Source organism: Primulina tabacum, chromosome 9 (assembly GCF_025594145.1).
Source record: "Primulina tabacum isolate GXHZ01 chromosome 9, ASM2559414v2, whole genome shotgun sequence".
Classification (NCBI taxonomy): Eukaryota; Viridiplantae; Streptophyta; class Magnoliopsida; order Lamiales; family Gesneriaceae; genus Primulina; species Primulina tabacum.
The window spans coordinates 39,634,992-39,653,795 of NC_134558.1; the positions used below are offsets into that span (position 1 = coordinate 39,634,992).

Here is an 18,804-nt window from a genome sequence, read left to right on the forward strand (position 1 = left end):
ATTGACCTAAGAAGGATTGGTAGCATGTAAAATCAGCTCGATTGAGTAATGTTTTTTGAAGATGTTGTAGAATGTTTTAGAAACGCTATCTGAATACACAAAGATTTTGTTTTAGAAGTCCAAACATTCTGAAACATTGATCTTTTTATAGATGTTGGTTTCAATGTTGATAAATGTAAAATATGCACAACTCTACTATATAGCCGATAGCCATGCAGAGAATGTCATGTGTCCTTGTCGGGTATCCAATTATAGTACTGACAATAAATTTTGTTGGACATCAGCTAGATATGGAAACTAACAACTCTTTTATTCTGTTGCATAAAGATAATGATTATCTTTCTGAATATTCACACAAAGAGACTCTATCAGCTACATAGAATATTTTCAGACCGATTATCACCCTACTCAGTTGGACTGTGTCAGTATCAATTTGATCAGCGAACTTGTTCCCATATTGATCGGTTTGAGCAGTCTGAATTTCTTTAGTTAAATAAGCTCAGTTCGATTTACTTTGCTCAGATAAGTTCACTTTTGTTATTACGAAAACTTAGGTCTATATTTTTATTATATTTTTAAATTCATTGATTTTAAATCTTTTGGTTCATATCTTGAACCATATTTATGACGAACAAAATTTTTTTTTCCATTGGCCGAAAATATGTCACGTTGATAATTTATCCATTTAATCCTTTTCTTAAGTGTACAAATTTCGAAAGGGGAGTGTAAAATAAAAGCTTTTCTCAAAAAATAATTTCATATGCCAGATTTTTCTTATTTCTAAAATTAATTATAATACAAGCTATTAAATTATTTTTTATCATAAAAAGTATATATTTGATTCCCAAACACGTTCCTAGAGTTTTACCGGGTAAATCCAGTTTCTACCCTCGTGGAAAAATGGAAATTAAATGAACATGACTAAAGAGTTATTGACGGCCTTTTTTCCTCTCTCCCCGAGCCATTTCTCTCCCCATGCTTCAAGATATACTCAACGCGAGTACCCGAAATTCTTACAAGATTTTTTAGTAGATTATTGAATTCGCGGAATATCCTCAGATTTCTTCTGGCTATCTCAATTTCGATTACGTAGTAACGAACGCGCGTGAGGTGTGGGCTTGTGGCCTGATCCATTACTTTTTCAAGGTGTTTACCGGTTTCAGAGTCGATTTTTTCTTGGTTTCTGTTAATTTTTGTGGGCTGTGAGATGAGAGATCTGAGTTGGAAGTAGTGTATTGAGAATGGCTACTTCTGAGGTTCTGATCAAGGGTTTTAATGAGACGTATGATTGTGTTTCCAGACCGGAGAAAGGGAGCTCAGGTTACAGGGGAGATAATTCAGGTGAAAGTTTGGCGTATTTTGTCCCCTCTTTAATGTCTTCATCTGAATTTTTATCTATTTTTTCTGGTGAAATTGAGCAGAAGTTTTATTTTTATTCATCATAGTGGATGCTGAGACAGCGCTGTACACGGAGTTATGGAAAGCATGCGCCGGCCCTTTAGCTCCTGTGCCTCGTGAAAATGAGCTTGTTTTCTATTTTCCTCAGGGTCACATAGAACAGGTGCACCTTTTGTTTTAATGATTTTTTTAATAATTGTACTGCAAGTTCTTGAATTTGATAATAGTTTTGTTCAGTTTTATCATTTTGAGTGAACTGTTGTATTTTAATGCTGTACGTTTAGATTTGTTGACTAGAAATTGGAGCTCACTTGTCATCCTGAGAGATTATAGATGTTCTCTCGGGAGAGCATTGAAGATAACTATGGTGGTTGATTTAAATGCGTTTCACAGATGAATGGGAGTTTTGTTTGATTAGATCTTTTTATTGGAGTTGTGGGGTTTATTGAATAGGTGGAGGCTTCGACTAAACAAAGTGCAGACCTGCAGATGCCAGTGTATAATCTTCCTCCAAAGATCCTTTGTCGAGTTGTGAATGTGATTTTGAAGGTAAATTTGTTCCCGAAACATAAGTGAATCAACTAAATCGTCAACTGCATTTTGTGAAATCTGTATTGGTTTATCATCTGTAAAGATTTTGTATGTTTTATACTTTTGCGTTTCCATGGACAGGCTGAACCAGATACAGACGAAGTGTTTGCACATATTATTTTGATACCCGAACCAAATGTGAGCTAAAATTTTGTGCTATTTATATGAGCTAATACTTTCCTGTTTATGTACTTTGGGATGGAACTTTTTCACATCGCAAAAGATTTCTTGGTATTTTTTTCTTTCTGATGAGATTTTTGCTATTGCAGCAAGATGAGAATGCCGCGACGAAGGAAACTTTGCCTCCTCCACCACCGCATTTTCATGTCCATTCTTTTTGTAAGATTCTTACGGCATCAGATACAAGCACCCACGGTGGATTCTCAGTGCTAAGACGACATGCTGATGAATGCCTGCCCCCATTGGTTAGGATGAGTCCAGCCAAAGTCATGAGATACTATCTGATTAGGGTTGTAAGATTTTTTGTGTTAGTAATTGTGTGATTTTATAATGTGGCAGGACATGACAAAGCAACCTCCCACTCAGGAATTAGTGACCAAGGATTTACACGGAACCGAGTGGCGATTCAGGCATATTTTTCGCGGTAATGTTCCGATGAATCTCAGTTCATGATTCGAGTATTTTCACTATATTGTGGATTGACTTAAATCTTGCTAAACCTTTGGAACAACATTGGGTTTCCAAGGCAGGAGAAGAGTTTCAACCCGATATATAAATTGGTTAAAAGTTTCTTAGGGAGAGCTAAGACTCTAGATATCAAAAAATCATTTACCAAGGAAAGTAGTTCTTAGAAACCAAACCCAAGTTACTCTGTAATGTGATTTTGATTGGCCAAAAAAAAAAGACAGAGAGAGAAAAGATAAAAAAAGAAGAAGAAAGAACCACATTCGTATGTGATATGGAATTTATGTTTTATTTAGTAGATTCCCTTTATATATGAACCAACTCTTGATTGCTTTTGTATGGAGAGTCGACTTGTGAGTTTGTTTGCTTGATTAATTCCAGGTCAACCTAGGAGGCACCTCCTTCAGAGTGGGTGGAGCGTGTTTGTTAGTTCGAAGAGACTTGTTGCTGGGGATGCCTTCATATTTTTGAGGCTAGACACCAGACTTGCTCTTATGCCTTTAGCTATAGCTATATTTCTATCTATCTGATTCAAATGCTGCACAATTTCAGGGGGGAGAATGGAGATTTACGTGTTGGAGTTAGGCGTGCCATGAAACAACAGGGTAATGCTCCATCATCTGTCATATCCAGCCACAACATGCATCTTGGTGTTCTGGCAACGGCTTCGCATGCTAATCAAACAAAAACCATGTTCACTGTGTATTACAAGCCCAGGTTCTCACTCGATCTACACACATATATATCTCTGTCAGTGGCAAGCATTATTGTTGTTCTGGATTTTAATCATCCCCTCAACACCTGTCACATTTTGTTCTCAGGACAAGCCCGGCCGAGTTTATCGTCCCTTATGATCAATATGTAAACTCTGTTAAGAACAATTATTCCATAGGAATGAGATTTAAAATGAGATTTGAAGGTGAAGAAGCACCAGAACAGAGGTGGGCGGTATTTTTGAATGATATGCTACTTTTCTTTTGATTTCGTCAAGAAGAGTTAATCATGTGAATTTTTTTCTTTTAGGTTTACTGGAACTATAGTTGGTATTGAAGACTCTGATTCAAAACGATGGCCGAATTCAAAATGGAGATGTCTAATGGTTTCTATTTTCGTATCCCAATGAGGCTTCTTCTCCTTGTTGTTTTTTAATTTGTTTGGCTCATAAAATCCCTTAGTTGTTATTTGTTTCTCGTTATTCTGTTCCGAAAAATCTTCTTTTAATTTTGCTTAAAGGTGCAGTGGGATGAAACTTCTGCAATTCCTCGACCAGACAGGGTTTCACCTTGGAACATAGAACCTGCCTTACCTCCTCATCCAATGAACCCACTTTCACTCCCCAGATCAAAAAGGCCTCGATCAAGTGCCTTGCCTTCATCCCCAGACTCTTACGTTCTAACTAGGGAAGGTGTGTTTTTCAATATAATTTACCCAAAGTCATTTTAATTGTTGTTTTATGCACATCTAATTGGAGCCCAAATCTTGATTCATCACCTTTAATGTAATCTAGGTATGCCTAAGATGGCACTCGACCCAACATCTGCCAGTGGGATTCCAAAGGTCTTGCAAAGTCAAGAACTCCCGACCTTGAGAGGCACCTTCTTGGAGAGAAATGATTCAGACATTTGTGAGAAGCGACAGTTATGGACTCCACCATTAGACGATGAGAAAGTTGAGGATGTGTCTGCTTCAAGAAGATATGAATCAGAGAACTGGTTATCTTCAGGAAGGACAGAGACATCATTCACAGATCTCTTGTCAGGGTTGGGATCACAGATTGATTCATCCCCCAATTTCTGTATGTCTTCTGATGAAGCAAATTTGAAGTGGCAAACACGAGAACAAGAGGCAAAGTTTGGTTTAGTTGGGAACGCATGGTCTATGGTTCCTTCTGACATGCCACTTGATGTGATGGATTCTGGTTCAAAATCTCGTGTTCAAAATAGTCATACATCTTATCAGCCACATTCAGAAGTCAGGTTCGGTACTTTAAGAGAATTTTCCATGTTGTCTTGCCCTATGAGTGATAATCAACAAACAAATCGGTCGATGCCTCCACCAACCTCGCCTTACATCCAATCCTTGCCACCTTACATCCAATCCTTGCCTGATCAATCACGAAACCTAACGCCAAAGTCCCTATGCAAACAAATGCCCGACTCACTGAAATCTAAGGAAGGGAATTGCAAGCTCTTTGGTATTCCACTTATTAGCAACTCTGTACCGTCGAAGCCGCCATTGCTGGATATAGGGGTGGAACCTTCAGGCCATACACTGCAAGGCATAAACTCCTATCATTCCTCTACTACTGAATCTGATCAAAGGTGTGATGAGTCCAATGGCTCAAAACCCAACTTTTCAGCTGCTGTTTGTGAATCAGAGAAAGAATTTCAAAATTTCCATCCTGTAGCTAGAGACAGGGAATGCAAAGTCAGTTCTGTGTCAACAAGAAGTTGCACCAAGGTTCTATCTGGGATATTGACATTTTCCCTCTACAGGCAATAGTTATTCACCTTCACATATATAAATATTGTAAATGTCTCGATTTCAGGTTCATAAGCAGGGAATGGCCATCGGAAGGTCTATAGAACTTGCGAAGTTCAAGAATTACGATGAATTGATTGCTGAATTGGATAATCTCTTCGTATTTAATGGTGAACTCAGGGCTCTTAGCAAGAATTGGCTTATTGTGTATACAGATGATGAGGATGATATGATGCTTGTTGGAGATGATCCTTGGGAGTAAGATATATGTATCCCTCTTTTCTAAACGCTTTCATCCAAAAGTTTCAGATTATCTTCTTACCTTGCTTCCATATTTAGTGCATTTAATATTTTGCTTCGTGCTCATTAGTGTTGGTTCCTTATTGAAACCAGAGAATTTTGTGGTATGGCTCGGAAGATATCAATCCTCACAAAAGAGGAGGTTCTTCGTATGAATCCAAGAAATTTTGGCTCTAAAGGAGAAAAAACCTCCTAAAATTGCAGAGGGTTTAGATTCAAAAGAAACGAAAAATTTGCGGACTAATTCTTCATCAAACATGGCTCCTGCTACTTAGACCTTGTTTGCCCGGCACCCACTTTATTTTAGAAATTTGGCGAATTCAACCTATGCACATAGAAGTTTTTGCTGTTCTGTCCCCATATTCGTGTGAAAAAGCGGATCAGAATGGGATCTAGTGTGCTTTTGATTTTTGTTGATTAAGAGTGGGTCAGTATTGTACTTTTTAATAATTAAAAGTTGAAAATGAATTTGTAATTCAAATGGGAGGGTCTCTGACTCTCTGTCCATGGTGGATTGTACCAAATTGTATTCGGGTTGGAAGAACTTTGTCCTACAAAATTTCGAATCCTTGTAACTTTTAAGCTTCAGTCCAAGTTTCAAGAATTCAGGATTCTGTGGCTGAGCTTATTTGGAAAACGTATTGAATATATAACCTGAATATGCAAGGACTCAAACAGCTGATTCTCTTTACGTATCCCTGTGTGTATACAGGACGGATATTAAAACTTAAAAGAATGTTTCTAACGAGAAAATAAATAATCTAGCAGATTAAAGTATATCTGTTTTCATTATCAAATGTAATGAATAGCCTATTGGTGGCCTATTTTGATTCAGAATGGTAATTTTGTTGGTCATCAAAAATCCAAGTTCGGATACATTGTGGGAAGAGAAATTGTAAGTTGCACTAATGTGTAATTGGAAACTTTGTATAACAATAAACTTATTCATGAAATAATCGCGAAGTTGTGCAATCATATGGATAATTTGTTGTGTGTGCATGGAATAAACTGAAAAGGAAGAACATATGAAATAATATTAATGAGATTTTTTTCCTATATTTTTTTAAGGTTAGAAATATTGAATGATTCATATGATCAAACAACTAAGCCGTCAGAGGGGATAATACTTATGCTCATATCATAAATTGAGAGTGATGTAAAACTAGCCTATGGAGTTGGCAGTCCTAGGAGCCACAACAAGTTTCAATTGTTAATTGCTTGTATTACTATATATAATTTTATTATTCGTCTATCTAAATGGATATATAACAGTGTTTAGTAATGAATATAGTTGAGCTTTATACTAAGTGAGTCGAATGCCGGACGCTAGGTGGTGTTACATAACCGTGCTTAATAATGAATATGATTGAGCTTTATGCTAGTCTTGACGATCGAGTCTATTGTTAAGTGGTGTATTTTTACTTCACACACGCTTCATCTATGTGGATGGATAGGTGTGGTCACCTCTTAACTTTTTACCCCTCACCACAGACTACGGTGGCATAAATTTTATGTAGGTTTTGAAGAAATTTGACGGGACAAGAATGATTAACAAATGATCGAGCTTTCGAAAAACCAAACGAAATCCCAACAAGTGGAGTTAACGTTTGCAGGATATTGTTATTCAATATCAAAAGGATACAAGTAGTTTTATATTTGAAAATCCAGATACATGCACAATTCATGGTTTCTAATCCTATATAGAACTAAAAGAAATACTATTTTCCTAGCTACACAAATAACTCACTAGATTTTATCAGAACATTGAGCTTTCACACGCAACTATTCTATTTACACCAGTACAACTCATACTTAGGGTTTGCCAATACATCTCTGGCTTTTTATTCACGAATGTTCCATTAATTTGTTGCTCAAAGTTCCTGGATAAATCTTAACAATAGATTCCACCAATTAACCTATGTAAAACCCTCTTGCGAAAACTAATATAGAGCGCTACACAAGCCAAGAAAAGCTCAGTCTATCTATTCATCGACCATGGGATGAGATTGTCTCTGAGTCGGGCTGACACTTACTCCTCGACTTATATTAAGCGCATCCAAAGCCTTCTGTATCTCCATAGTCATAGCGCTGCCCACATTGGCGGATCATAGTTTCTTGTGAGCTTTCTGTAAACGAAACTTCAAAGAACTGCTGCTTAGGCCAGCATTCATTCCACAGATGGGGCAAAACCTTCGCTATTGGTCTGCGTTGTTGCTAATATTCCATCGAAACTCTGCCATGCAAATTTAGATCTAAGTCTAAAAGAGACGTCCTTGCGAAGCCATCATTAGGTTGGGGTCTACGATGAACTCTTTTCAGTGCATTCCGTGCTTCCGTTAGGGCAAAGTTTCTGCATCGGGAAAAAAACCCTTGATGGGCTAAATCTTTTTCTCGAGGGACAACTGAATGTTTCACATGTCTTCCCATGCAATACTTGATATCTTCAGAAATGTCAACTAATACAAGGGACCCAGTAGCGTTGTTGGAGGTGTTTTTTTTTTTTTTTTTGTGAAAAATCTTAGCAGGTTTCGTTTTGGTAAATAAAAATTGGTTTGATTGTTAGGAAACAATTAAAATGTTCAAATTTTATCTTAAAAAGCTAATAAATAGACCGAATATAAAAAAGAAAAAAAATCGGATTAATGAAGTAATCAAACCTAAATTCAACAAAAATCGGTATTGACGATAATTTCTGTTTGATCGAAGTATTGTTCATCGCCAATTTTGATAATAATAATTTTTTAAACATTACCACTCTCAATTTATTTCAGATTAGTTTTTCACCCGTGCGATGCATGGAAAATTATTTTATCTAATTGGATTATTAAAATTAGTATGTATGATAATTTGTTTACTTTTTCTATAACGTGACTTTTTATCAAAGTGAAATGTTTATTGTTTTCATATACATATAGATCTTAACAATGAAATACTGAATAAAAGAGTCATTTTTGTATTTAGGCTGAAAATTAATATCACGCTTGTATTAGACAATGAATGACATAATGTGTTTATCGATTATATTGTATTCACATATAAATTTATGTACTATGTAGAAAACAATAACTGTAACAAAATAAAATGATAAACATGATACAAATTTTTAATGTGGTTTTAATTTCAATAAATAATTTAAATTAAAATACAAATAAACTAAATGGATTATAGATCATACAATTAGAAAACAAAAACAAATTACAAATTTTGAAAAACTTCCTTATATACAACATTTATCGTTGAATTTTTCGGGTTGCTATCACTATCACATATCAAAATTTTTAAACTACAACGTACAACTGTCCATGACTAGAAACAGAGTTCTTAAAAAAAGTCATACATGAGACAATGATTGCCCATGACTTTTGTTGATTATCATTGGATATGATATAATCAAAGAATACTGAACTGTCTTCGTTGAAATTTAAAAGGAAGTCTTAGATCAGGCGTCAATGACATTCTTGAAATAAGCACTTTATGACCTGTATTACTTCCAGTAAGAATTTTTCCTTCCAAAACATGGTTTTCGAGCCTTGTCACGATCAATTTAGTGTCATTGCTTAATATAAGAGAATGATCTATGTTGGAGATAAAATAATTTATTTAATTAAAAAAAATCATACTATTTGTAGTATCACTTAACGTATATATTGATGTTGGAATCAGCATCTTGACTGAACCATGAAAACTAAATTGTTGATATACGCTGACTTTCAAATCCATATTTTCTATTGAAATATTTAAAAATAATAATTAAAATAAATGGAACTAATTCTAAAAGAAACATTTATAATGATAACTCACAAGATAAATGTATTCAAGTAAAAAAAATAGTAATTGGTATTTAATATAAATTTATTTAACATGAATTATTAACAATAGCCTACTATACAACTCCATAATCAATTTTGGCCTTGAAGTAATTTAACTAACAAAATTTGCCTATTGAGTATGTCAAATTCCATACATATATTTTAGTTCTAAATATGTTAATTAACAATTTTTCCTTGTTCATATTATTTTGCATGAATAAAAAAATAATAAAAATGGTAGTTTATATTAAATTGACATGCGATTATTTTTTAATCCTCTATAATAATTCGAGAATTGTTGGTCTAAGATTAAGTTAATATATTGAAGATAAAAATAATTTTATACTATTGACATAAATATATTATATCTCAAAAATAAAATCAAATTAAAAATTAGTTCATCTAAAATATGGATGAATTTTTTTAATTATAATAACCTTACATTTATATATATGTGTCATTAATTTTAAATTAATAAAATGATTTCAACGGAGTACAATTTTTGAAACATGTTTCAAAATTTCAGAATTCATTATTTAAATTTTGAATAAGAATTTGAATTTGGTTTATAATTCTCAGAATGGAATTTAATTTCTGGATTTGAAATTTGAAATGTAATTTAATTTGGTTTGTAATTCATAGGAGAGATCCAATTTTCAAGCAGTTATACACACAGACATTAATATACAGTTTTAATAATGAATTAAATATATTTAAACATTTATTATAAATATATATTACCATATAGATGTTCAACTCATGTTATTACTTGTATCAAAATATTAATTAATAGGTTTTTTTTTTTTATTTAAACAATACAAATTAATAATTCATCACATTTATCATCGACTTTGCTTTGAATCGTTGGCTGCTTCTCTATTTGGCTTCTATTTTCCATACTCGAATGATGAGATAAAGACGACGGATTTTGAGCTTCATCTGGGTTTTGATATGGCGGAAATGATTTGAAGCCATTGTTAATCAAATATAGGTTTAAATTAATAATACATTCTGCCTATTTAAAAAAGTCGTTGTAGTATAGTGGTGAGTATTCCCGCCTGTCACGCGGGTGACCCGGGTTCGATCCCCGGCAACGGCGCGCTTTCATTTTTTGATGAAAACTGTTGCGAAGACTGCCAAAATTTGTTATCTTTTTTGTTTGATGATGAAAATTGTTGCGAAGACTGCCAAAATTTGTTCTCTCTCAGGGGTGACTGCAGGCAGTATCAGGGGTTAAAGCCAGCTGCTCCTTCACCATGCCACAAATCACGAACACCTTACCAGGATTTTCAGAGCACTGAAAAACCCAGTGAGAAGTACAATTGAATGAGTAAACTACTCACAAGTTAAGAAGTTTTATTAATTGGAAACATTAGCTAAGCTACTAAACAAACTTTTTCACACGAAAAAAGGAGGAGTGGTGAGTATTCACTCTATCGACTGCAGATCCTATCCGTTTCCTCTAGTTTTCCAGCACACCAAATCGGAGACTTGATTTTATTGGGGCCACTTCAATTTGGTCCTTCATTGTTCAGAAGAATTCATAATAGATTATTTAATAAAATAATTAATATTTTTGACTTTTGTGTTTTCTAGAGTTTAATAACAAATTGCTAACAAATTCTTCATTTTTGAAACCGATACAAAATATTATCTTAACCAAGTATTGCGTATATTTACATGCAATCTTAGTATATACCTAAAAATTTATAGGCAAAAACTTGTGTGAGACGGTCTCACGGGTTGTATTTTATGAGACAGATATTTTATTTTGGTCATCAACGAAAAATTATTACTTTTTATGCTAAGAATATTACTTTTTTATTGTGAATATCGATAGCGTTGATCCGTCTCACAGATAAATATTCGCGAGACCGTCTCACAAGAGACCTACTCAAATTTATATGAGATCGTTTCACATAGACATATTTATTATCCGATCCGAATTAAAAAAATAATTATTTTTTTACTCTAATGGATTGATATTCAAAGAGGGGCCAAAGAAAGGTTCGTTACATGGGATAATCCACATTATTAATTAACCTAGATTAGATAAGATATGAAACCTCAAGATCCATTGATGCAAAATCCACAAGAAGTAATAAAAAGCAAGTACGGTTTGATTGGTGGGCGACGACCAATGAAAATCGTCTCTCCTAAATCAAATTAAATTTATTAATTTTAATTAACATCTCTTTAATATTCTAGTAAAATTAAAAAATGTGAGTATTGTAAACTGTATATTTATGTAAAATAAAAATATAGTAAAGTCAAACCCGACAAAATTACAATAAAAAATTATAATGATCGAGGGAGATAATTTAAAATAAATAAAAATATGTTTGTTCTAGAAGAATAATAGGACAATACTTAATTTTTTGTTCGTTTGTTTGAAAAATCAAAGTGTGAAGGAATCCAACGCTGAATCATGATTCCAAACAAACAATACTTAGCTTGTTTGGAATCTTCAGTTGCCTCGGATTTTGCAGAATCTAATTCCGGATTCCTCTCCATGATTTCCAACCACTCATGACTCATAACAAGAATAATTTTTATTATTTTCCTATAATAAATAAATAAATTAGTTAATTAAAAAGTTAAAAATTAATGAAGACTTTTCCTAAATATGCATCAATATCACATACACATATATAATTTTATTTTCTATCTGAAGCTACGATTAAGGAGTAGCTGTTTCACTTTTTTTTTGGACATTTTAACATTAATTTTATCGAATATAATTTTGATATCACCTTCTACTACAATAAAAGAATCAAACAGAATAAGAATTTTATTTTCCATAAACGCTCACACTTCTCTTTTTATATGATTTTTTATATATCAAGTAAAGAAGAAAAAGTAAAGGAAATAAATACAATTTTACGTAAAATTGCCAGTACTTGAGGTTTGACTAGATCCGAGAATATTGGAGTAATAAAGAAGGAAACAAAAGTAAACACATACTTTTCCCATATAAAGATCACCTCTATCATAAATAACACAAGCCAGTGGTGTAAAAGACCTTATGTGAAGGGTTGCGAAATACATTTGTGAAGAGGAAACTATGTCTCTGCTAAATGATCTCATCAACTTGAACCTCTCCGAGGTCACTAAAAAAGTCATTGCTGAGTATATATGGTCAGTTCCTTCATTTTTGTTCTTTTTATATTTAATCATGGACCCTTTTTTCGTAATTTTGCCACTTTTTTTCCCTATTCTTGATCCTTGGTTGTGATTTTCACCATCTTAAGTTTCTGGGGTTTTCTTGGTTGTTCTTTAAATTGATTTTGTATGTGTCTTTGGAGGGCTCGTTGATCTAATGCTTCTAATATGTTCAGTGGAGATTCAGTATGTAGGTGTCATAATAAGAGTTTGGTTGGATCTTTTTGGATGGTTGGAGATTTATGTTTTTGGGAAGGAAGAAGGCATCTTGGTTTAGTATATCTGTTTTTCTGTCAATGGTTGTGTTCTTATAATCAATAATAGCATTTCTTGCGTGTTATGATGCCAAATTGTAAGCTGGTAAATGATATTCTTATTTTAGTTTTTAATTAATTTATTGCTCCATAAGATTTTTTTTGTTTCCTTTGTCTGATCTCTACAAACTGATAGATAATTTTGATCATGGGCATTACCATAGAATTCGACCTTTTCCTGACACTAATGATTTAGTATGATCCAGGATTGGTGGATCTGGCATGGATCTTCGGAGTAAGGCCAGGGTAACTCGTTTTCCCTTAAAATAGCACATGCAACTTGGATTCTAGGCTAGTGGTGATTTAACGACTTTTAATGGCCAAAGTTTTAAATCTTTTTCTTTCAGAAAACCGTGAAATTTGAAAATTTTAATCTGGCACCTTCCTCAAGATGCCTGTTTATTTATATGTGTGCTATTTGACAGACTCTCTCTGGTCCGGTGTCTGATCCATCCAAGCTTCCTAAGTGGAACTATGACGGTTCTAGCACAGGTCAAGCCCCGGGAGAAGACAGTGAAGTTATTTTATAGTATGCCTTCTTTTTTTTTTTACCTTTTTTTATTGCATATGATTATTATTTTTCTGTATTGTTACTTCCCCATTTATAGATTACAAACTTTTGTTTATTTCTTTACAGCCCCCAGGCAATTTTCCCTGATCCATTCAGGAGAGGAAATCATATCCTTGTAAGTGCTTTCTCTCTATGGATGTGAGTGATTCACCCTTGTAAGCTTTGTGGAGTTTTATGGTCCAGCTCATCAAGATTAACTATGGAAGTTAGAGCTCTTCGAGATCGAGTAGAACTTGGTCAAGTTGCCAGATGCCTGTAACAAAATTCGATTAGCATGCAAGTTTTTTTACTTGAAAAATCGAAGGTTTTTGGAAGAATAAAAACTAGTAAATCGTCATTCATGTCTTCTATATTATTTATAAGAATTTTTCAAATAAATTAAATATACACATAAATAAGCTATAGATTGAGTAGCTTGTTATGAGGAGATAGACTCAGTTGGCTATTCAAGTAATTCGAGCTCTACTGCCGTCACCTCTAGATTGTTCATTTTTTTGTCCCAATACGCTGTAGAATTACCCCAAATGGCACCTCATTATTTTATCTTATGGTTTTTAGAAAGGGTATTTTTATGGTTTTTGGTTTCCACAGGTCATGTGTGATGCATACACCCCCACCGGCGACCCTATTCCTACAAACAAGAGATACAATGCTGCCAAAGTATTTAGCAATCCTGAGGTCGTGGCTGAGGAACCTTGGTATGATCTGATCCACTCTGCATTACGATGTATCATTAAATTTATTTTGTCAAAATCTGGTTACATATAACAAGATATTTCGTTTTATGGTCAAAATACAGGTATGGGATAGAGCAAGAGTACACTTTGTTACAAAAAGATGTGAAGTGGCCGTATGGATGGCCTGTTGGAGGATTCCCAGGACCTCAGGTAATGGAACGATGTATTAATTGGGAGGGAATTTCAACTTCTAAATATAAATATCTAGTTACTTGGAATGGATTTGTGTATGACTAACTTGTTCATGCTTACGTGTAGGGACCATACTATTGTGGAATTGGTGCTGATAAGGCGTTTGGCCGTGATATTGTTGACGCTCACTACAAAGCATGTCTATATGCTGGAATCAACATCAGCGGCATCAATGGTGAAGTAATGCCTGGTCAGGTATATTATCATGGTTTCTTATCAATCATGATCATACTTTGCATTAGAATTTGTACATCAAACTGGACGTTTTTGTGTCTTAATACTTTATGACATGATTAGTTACTGCTTGTCCTAATGTTGCTCAGTGGGAATATCAAGTTGGGCCGGCCGTGGGAATATCTTCAGGTGACCAGTTATGGGTGTCCCGTTACATTCTTGAGGTACTTAAGCTCGAACCCAATTTAAAACCATTAACTCTTTACGCCATTCTCGACATTTTCTTTGTTTCATGACAGAGGATCACAGAGATAGCTGGAGTCGTGGTTTCTTTCGATCCAAAGCCCATCCCGGTACGTCGTTTTCTTTCCAGTGTCAAGTTTTTGGTTGCTTTTGCGGTATAATTTGCACAAGGCCGTGCAAAAGTTTAAACAATTTTTACCTTTTCGTTGCCATTTTATCAGGGTGACTGGAATGGAGCCGGAGCTCACACAAATTACAGGTCCAATACAACAGCTTTTAGGTTTATCTTATTAAATTTCCGTTGAAATCTAACACTAAAACTTTGAAAAACTTCAGTACCAAGTCCATGAGAGAGGATGGAGGTTATGAAGTCATCAAGAAAGCAATTGACAAGCTTGGCTTGAGGCACAAAGAACACATTGCTGCTTATGGTGAAGGCAATGAACGCCGTCTCACTGGAAAGCATGAAACAGCTGACATAAACACCTTCTTATGGGTAAATCACTACTTCCAATCTGTAGAATCCCACTTCGGTTAGATTGAGATTCAGTTACTGATGATTCCGTGGATTCGGTTGTTTTACAGGGTGTGGCGAACCGTGGAGCCTCGATTAGGGTCGGCAGGGACACGGAGAAGGCTGGGAAAGGCTATTTTGAGGACCGGAGGCCTGCTTCAAACATGGATCCTTACGTTGTCACTTCCATGATTGCTGAGACGACTATTCTATGGAAGGCATGAAAAAGATCAGCAGCGAAGATGACTTCACCTATGAATTAACGATGTCTTGTTTTGTTGATGGTTTTCCTGATTGGAATTTGGTGCAACTTCTCAAGCCAAACTTTCTAAATTTGATGTGTGCTGCTTTATAAATAATTCTTTACCTTCAAGAATATGAAAATCAGTTGTCCACTTCGAAAATATTTGGAGAGTCTACAAATTTTAACTTCTTGGAAACAAATATATATTTTTAATTGGGTTAGGGGAATATTATAATTGGTTATTGAAGTCGATATTTTATCTCAAACTTGGAATCCCGATGCTAGTTGAGTTATAAGTCATTGACAGTAACAAATTTTGAATATTTGAATCCTCGGGACCAACCGATTTTAAAACACACACTTTTTTATAAGAGATAATATGGTGACAAGTTGTTGTGGTCTAAGTTGTTTCTTTTTAGTTGAATTGTGTAAGTTGTGTACTTATAAAACTTTGAATTGAAAATATATTAAATCTTGGATTAAATTTTATAACTCAATTCGAGATTTTAAATTTAAATCTTGTAAGCAAACACACTTAAATCTAAATTTGAAAGAGATTTAAAATATTTAATTATATTTCTAAGTTATAACGCTTAAAATTTGGAAAAAATTGGAATTTCAGACAATAATCCAATGATAAGTGAAGTGATGGACTTGGATAATACAATGTTGCCAAATTTGATAATAATGTTCAATGTTTGAATTATTTAAACAATCACGATTAATCCAAATTTAACAAGATATAAAATCTTGAATTCAGATTTATAAGTTTATATAACTTAGTTTGATAAAGTTATAAATTCTACAAGTAAATACACTTAAATCCAAACTTAATAATATATAAAATCTTGCATTTGAATTTTTAAGTTATGACGCTTAGAATTTATAAAATTGTATTTACCCAAAGATTGAGGAAGAAGTCTTATAGTGAATAAACTACATTTTTAAATAAAAACAATTCAGGAAAAATGATGTAATTCATTTTCACTTATCACAATGTCATCAAGTCCAATAAATAGTTCAAAGTGCGAGGGTGACTTATTTATGGTAGAAATACCATGTTAAAATATGACATGAAATTAAATGAACAATAGTAAGTCTAGACATGTACGTCGAATATAGAATAACATGCTAAACTCGATATCTAGTCATGTAATATTTTTTATTGATTGAAATCATAAGGTAACTGAAATCATAAGATAACATAATGGATCCGTTATAAATAGGTTTTAATATATATCAAGTATAAAGCTTGTCAAGAGTAATGAGCTTAAAAATCCACAAAATAAAGTTTTCATAGTGGCAACCAATCTTGTTGATTGAAAATCCCAAGATCTTGGTCCAATGAGACAATTAAATTATCAGAACTTGTGCTAGTACTTGGAAATTACTCTATTCTCATTCGTAAAACGAAAAATGTTGTTTTCTACTAATGTAGTGATGATAAGTTGTATTTTTAATAGTTCATTGCATGTAAAAGGCATAGTTCGGAGGGTACTTTAAAAATTAGATTATCTGTGTATGTGTGAGAAAAGACAACCGCCTCACTGAAACAATTATGAAGCAAAGATGTGTTTCATGGCCAAAACGGATATAACAAGAATACCAAAATGAAATAATAGGAAAATTATCATGTAAATATTGTTGTTTTGTTTCACACAAACCGCCAAAAAATTTAATATATCATGTTCATTTTGTGGCCTATTAAATCTGATTGTATTCTGCTAAGGAAGGTTCAAAGCCTAAAGCTACCACTGCAGTAATTTTTTGTGTAAACTCTCTTTTCAATAACATTTGCATTCATATATTAATTTCATTTATGTGTAAGATTGTTGGAATTTAGTTAGTTTAATTAGTGAAAATTAAGTAAGGAAATGAAGTAAAACCCGAAATGATAGGACCGAAAGAAATATCGAGCTCCAAAACGCTGGGGCGCCCAAAAAAAGGCTCCCCAACGCCCCAAGAGCTTCCTAGAAAATTGTAAGAAGCAAGGGGAGCGCCGCTCTAGCGCCCTAAAAGTCTTCCTAAAATTTTCTAAGCAGAAAAGCATGCACTGGGGCGGCCATCTCGACACACTGGTTCAAAAAAATACATGGATGTTCAGTTTCGAGCTTTTTAGATACCCATTTATCCTAATGGTATCTTATGATGGTCTCTTACTGTTTTATGGACCAAGAAACACCTGTATGACCAATTGAAAAACTTGTCCCTTCAGAATAATAAAATCAAAAAGAGATGCTTAGATAATTTAAATCTAATTTCTAGAAGAGAATTCTGCAAAAATTATTTGCTTTCAAATTATGTCTTCTTTCTTCTAGACAAGAGAGAGTTTGTATCATTTCATGGTTACGAAACTTGTGATTTGTAGCGCTATTATCAAAAGTTGGAAATCGTTGTATCCTGGGAGATAATCGTTATATTACGTGAGCACCAAATGTTGTGGAAATTCGTCTTAAGGACAAAAAGATATCTCTTGACTGTTTTTAAAATTTTCTAACATTACTTTTGAGCATTGTCATCTTCAAATTATAGATCTCGTGAATGGTTTATTCGTATCCACACCAACACATGACTATATATAAGAATAAATGTGGATAATTAGATACATATTTGAGACCATAATGATAATGTGGATAAATAATAACGCGATTATTAAAATATTTGAATATAACATTAAAAAATATTTAACAAATTACAATTTTATGGAATTCAATAATAATATATCTAAATAAAAGAAAGATACTACGGATAATAATTTAGTTTTTCATTAATTGTAACAACACATTAATAAATTTTATTATTAAATAATTTAGTGTTATGGACTCCGCCAAATACAACCTAAAATCAACGTTCCTCGGGAACTAGGCAAAAATATTTCTGGAAAACCAAACGATATAATTTATGAAATGAAAATGATATAATTTATGAACTGAAAATGATATCTTCCCGTTCTTAAATTTGGTTGAATCACGCCGAGAAAGAAATGGTTGAATCATGCTAAAAAAATATAGAGAAGGAAAGGAAAGACTGAATCGTCGCTCTAAGGACATCCACAATGGTGGATATAATACATGCCACGTCATCCAAATATTCTTTCCATCTAAATATTCACCACTGCACACCATTGATTTGTGTGTCAGAGCAATACCAGGTTACAAATTTGTAACCGGGTATTGCAATTTTTTTTTATTTCTTCAAGCCAGCGTGAGTTTCACGCTGACTTGAGACACGTGCGTGTGCGTGCATTGCACTCGCGCATTAAAACCTATAGTGGACAATTAAATAGAATCCGAGATCGACCAAGTTTGGGTCCACGAAAACATTGGTCGACCAAAAACATTGGTCGACCATTTGTTGCAATTGATCGACCAATTGTTGGTCGATCATTTAAAACATTGGTCGATTATTTGGTCAATTAAGAACGTTAGG

General features: G+C 33.8%; 2 protein-coding genes and 1 non-coding gene across 3 annotated transcripts; all 3 read left to right on the forward strand.

Annotated features, from left to right (window-relative positions):
- The first annotated feature begins 928 nt into the window (after window positions 1-928).
- Window positions 929-6,026, forward strand: LOC142556110 (auxin response factor 2A-like). The gene is given in 15 exon segments (XM_075667373.1): window positions 929-1,341; window positions 1,446-1,561; window positions 1,852-1,947; window positions 2,071-2,127; window positions 2,259-2,414; window positions 2,509-2,593; window positions 3,016-3,106; window positions 3,187-3,351; window positions 3,456-3,575; window positions 3,658-3,733; window positions 3,868-4,039; window positions 4,142-5,094; window positions 5,183-5,373; window positions 5,509-5,608; window positions 5,610-6,026. Coding segments are annotated over 15 exon segments (2,559 nt in total). The 5' UTR covers window positions 929-1,241; the 3' UTR covers window positions 5,691-6,026.
- A 4,225-nt stretch (window positions 6,027-10,251) lies between these two features.
- On the forward strand, window positions 10,252-10,323 carry TRNAD-GUC (transfer RNA aspartic acid (anticodon GUC)). The gene has a single exon. It is a non-coding gene; the product is annotated as a tRNA-Asp (tRNA).
- Window positions 10,324-12,178: 1,855 nt separating this feature from the next.
- LOC142556111 (glutamine synthetase cytosolic isozyme 1) lies at window positions 12,179-15,627 on the forward strand. Its single transcript, XM_075667374.1, has 12 exons — window positions 12,179-12,362; window positions 12,907-12,946; window positions 13,126-13,229; window positions 13,338-13,386; window positions 13,863-13,969; window positions 14,071-14,158; window positions 14,267-14,395; window positions 14,524-14,598; window positions 14,674-14,727; window positions 14,839-14,876; window positions 14,954-15,113; window positions 15,203-15,627. Exons 1-12 carry the CDS (start codon window positions 12,289-12,291, stop codon window positions 15,353-15,355), a joined length of 1,071 nt encoding a protein of 356 aa, XP_075523489.1. The 5' UTR covers window positions 12,179-12,288; the 3' UTR covers window positions 15,356-15,627.
- Window positions 15,628-18,804: the final 3,177 nt, after the last annotated feature.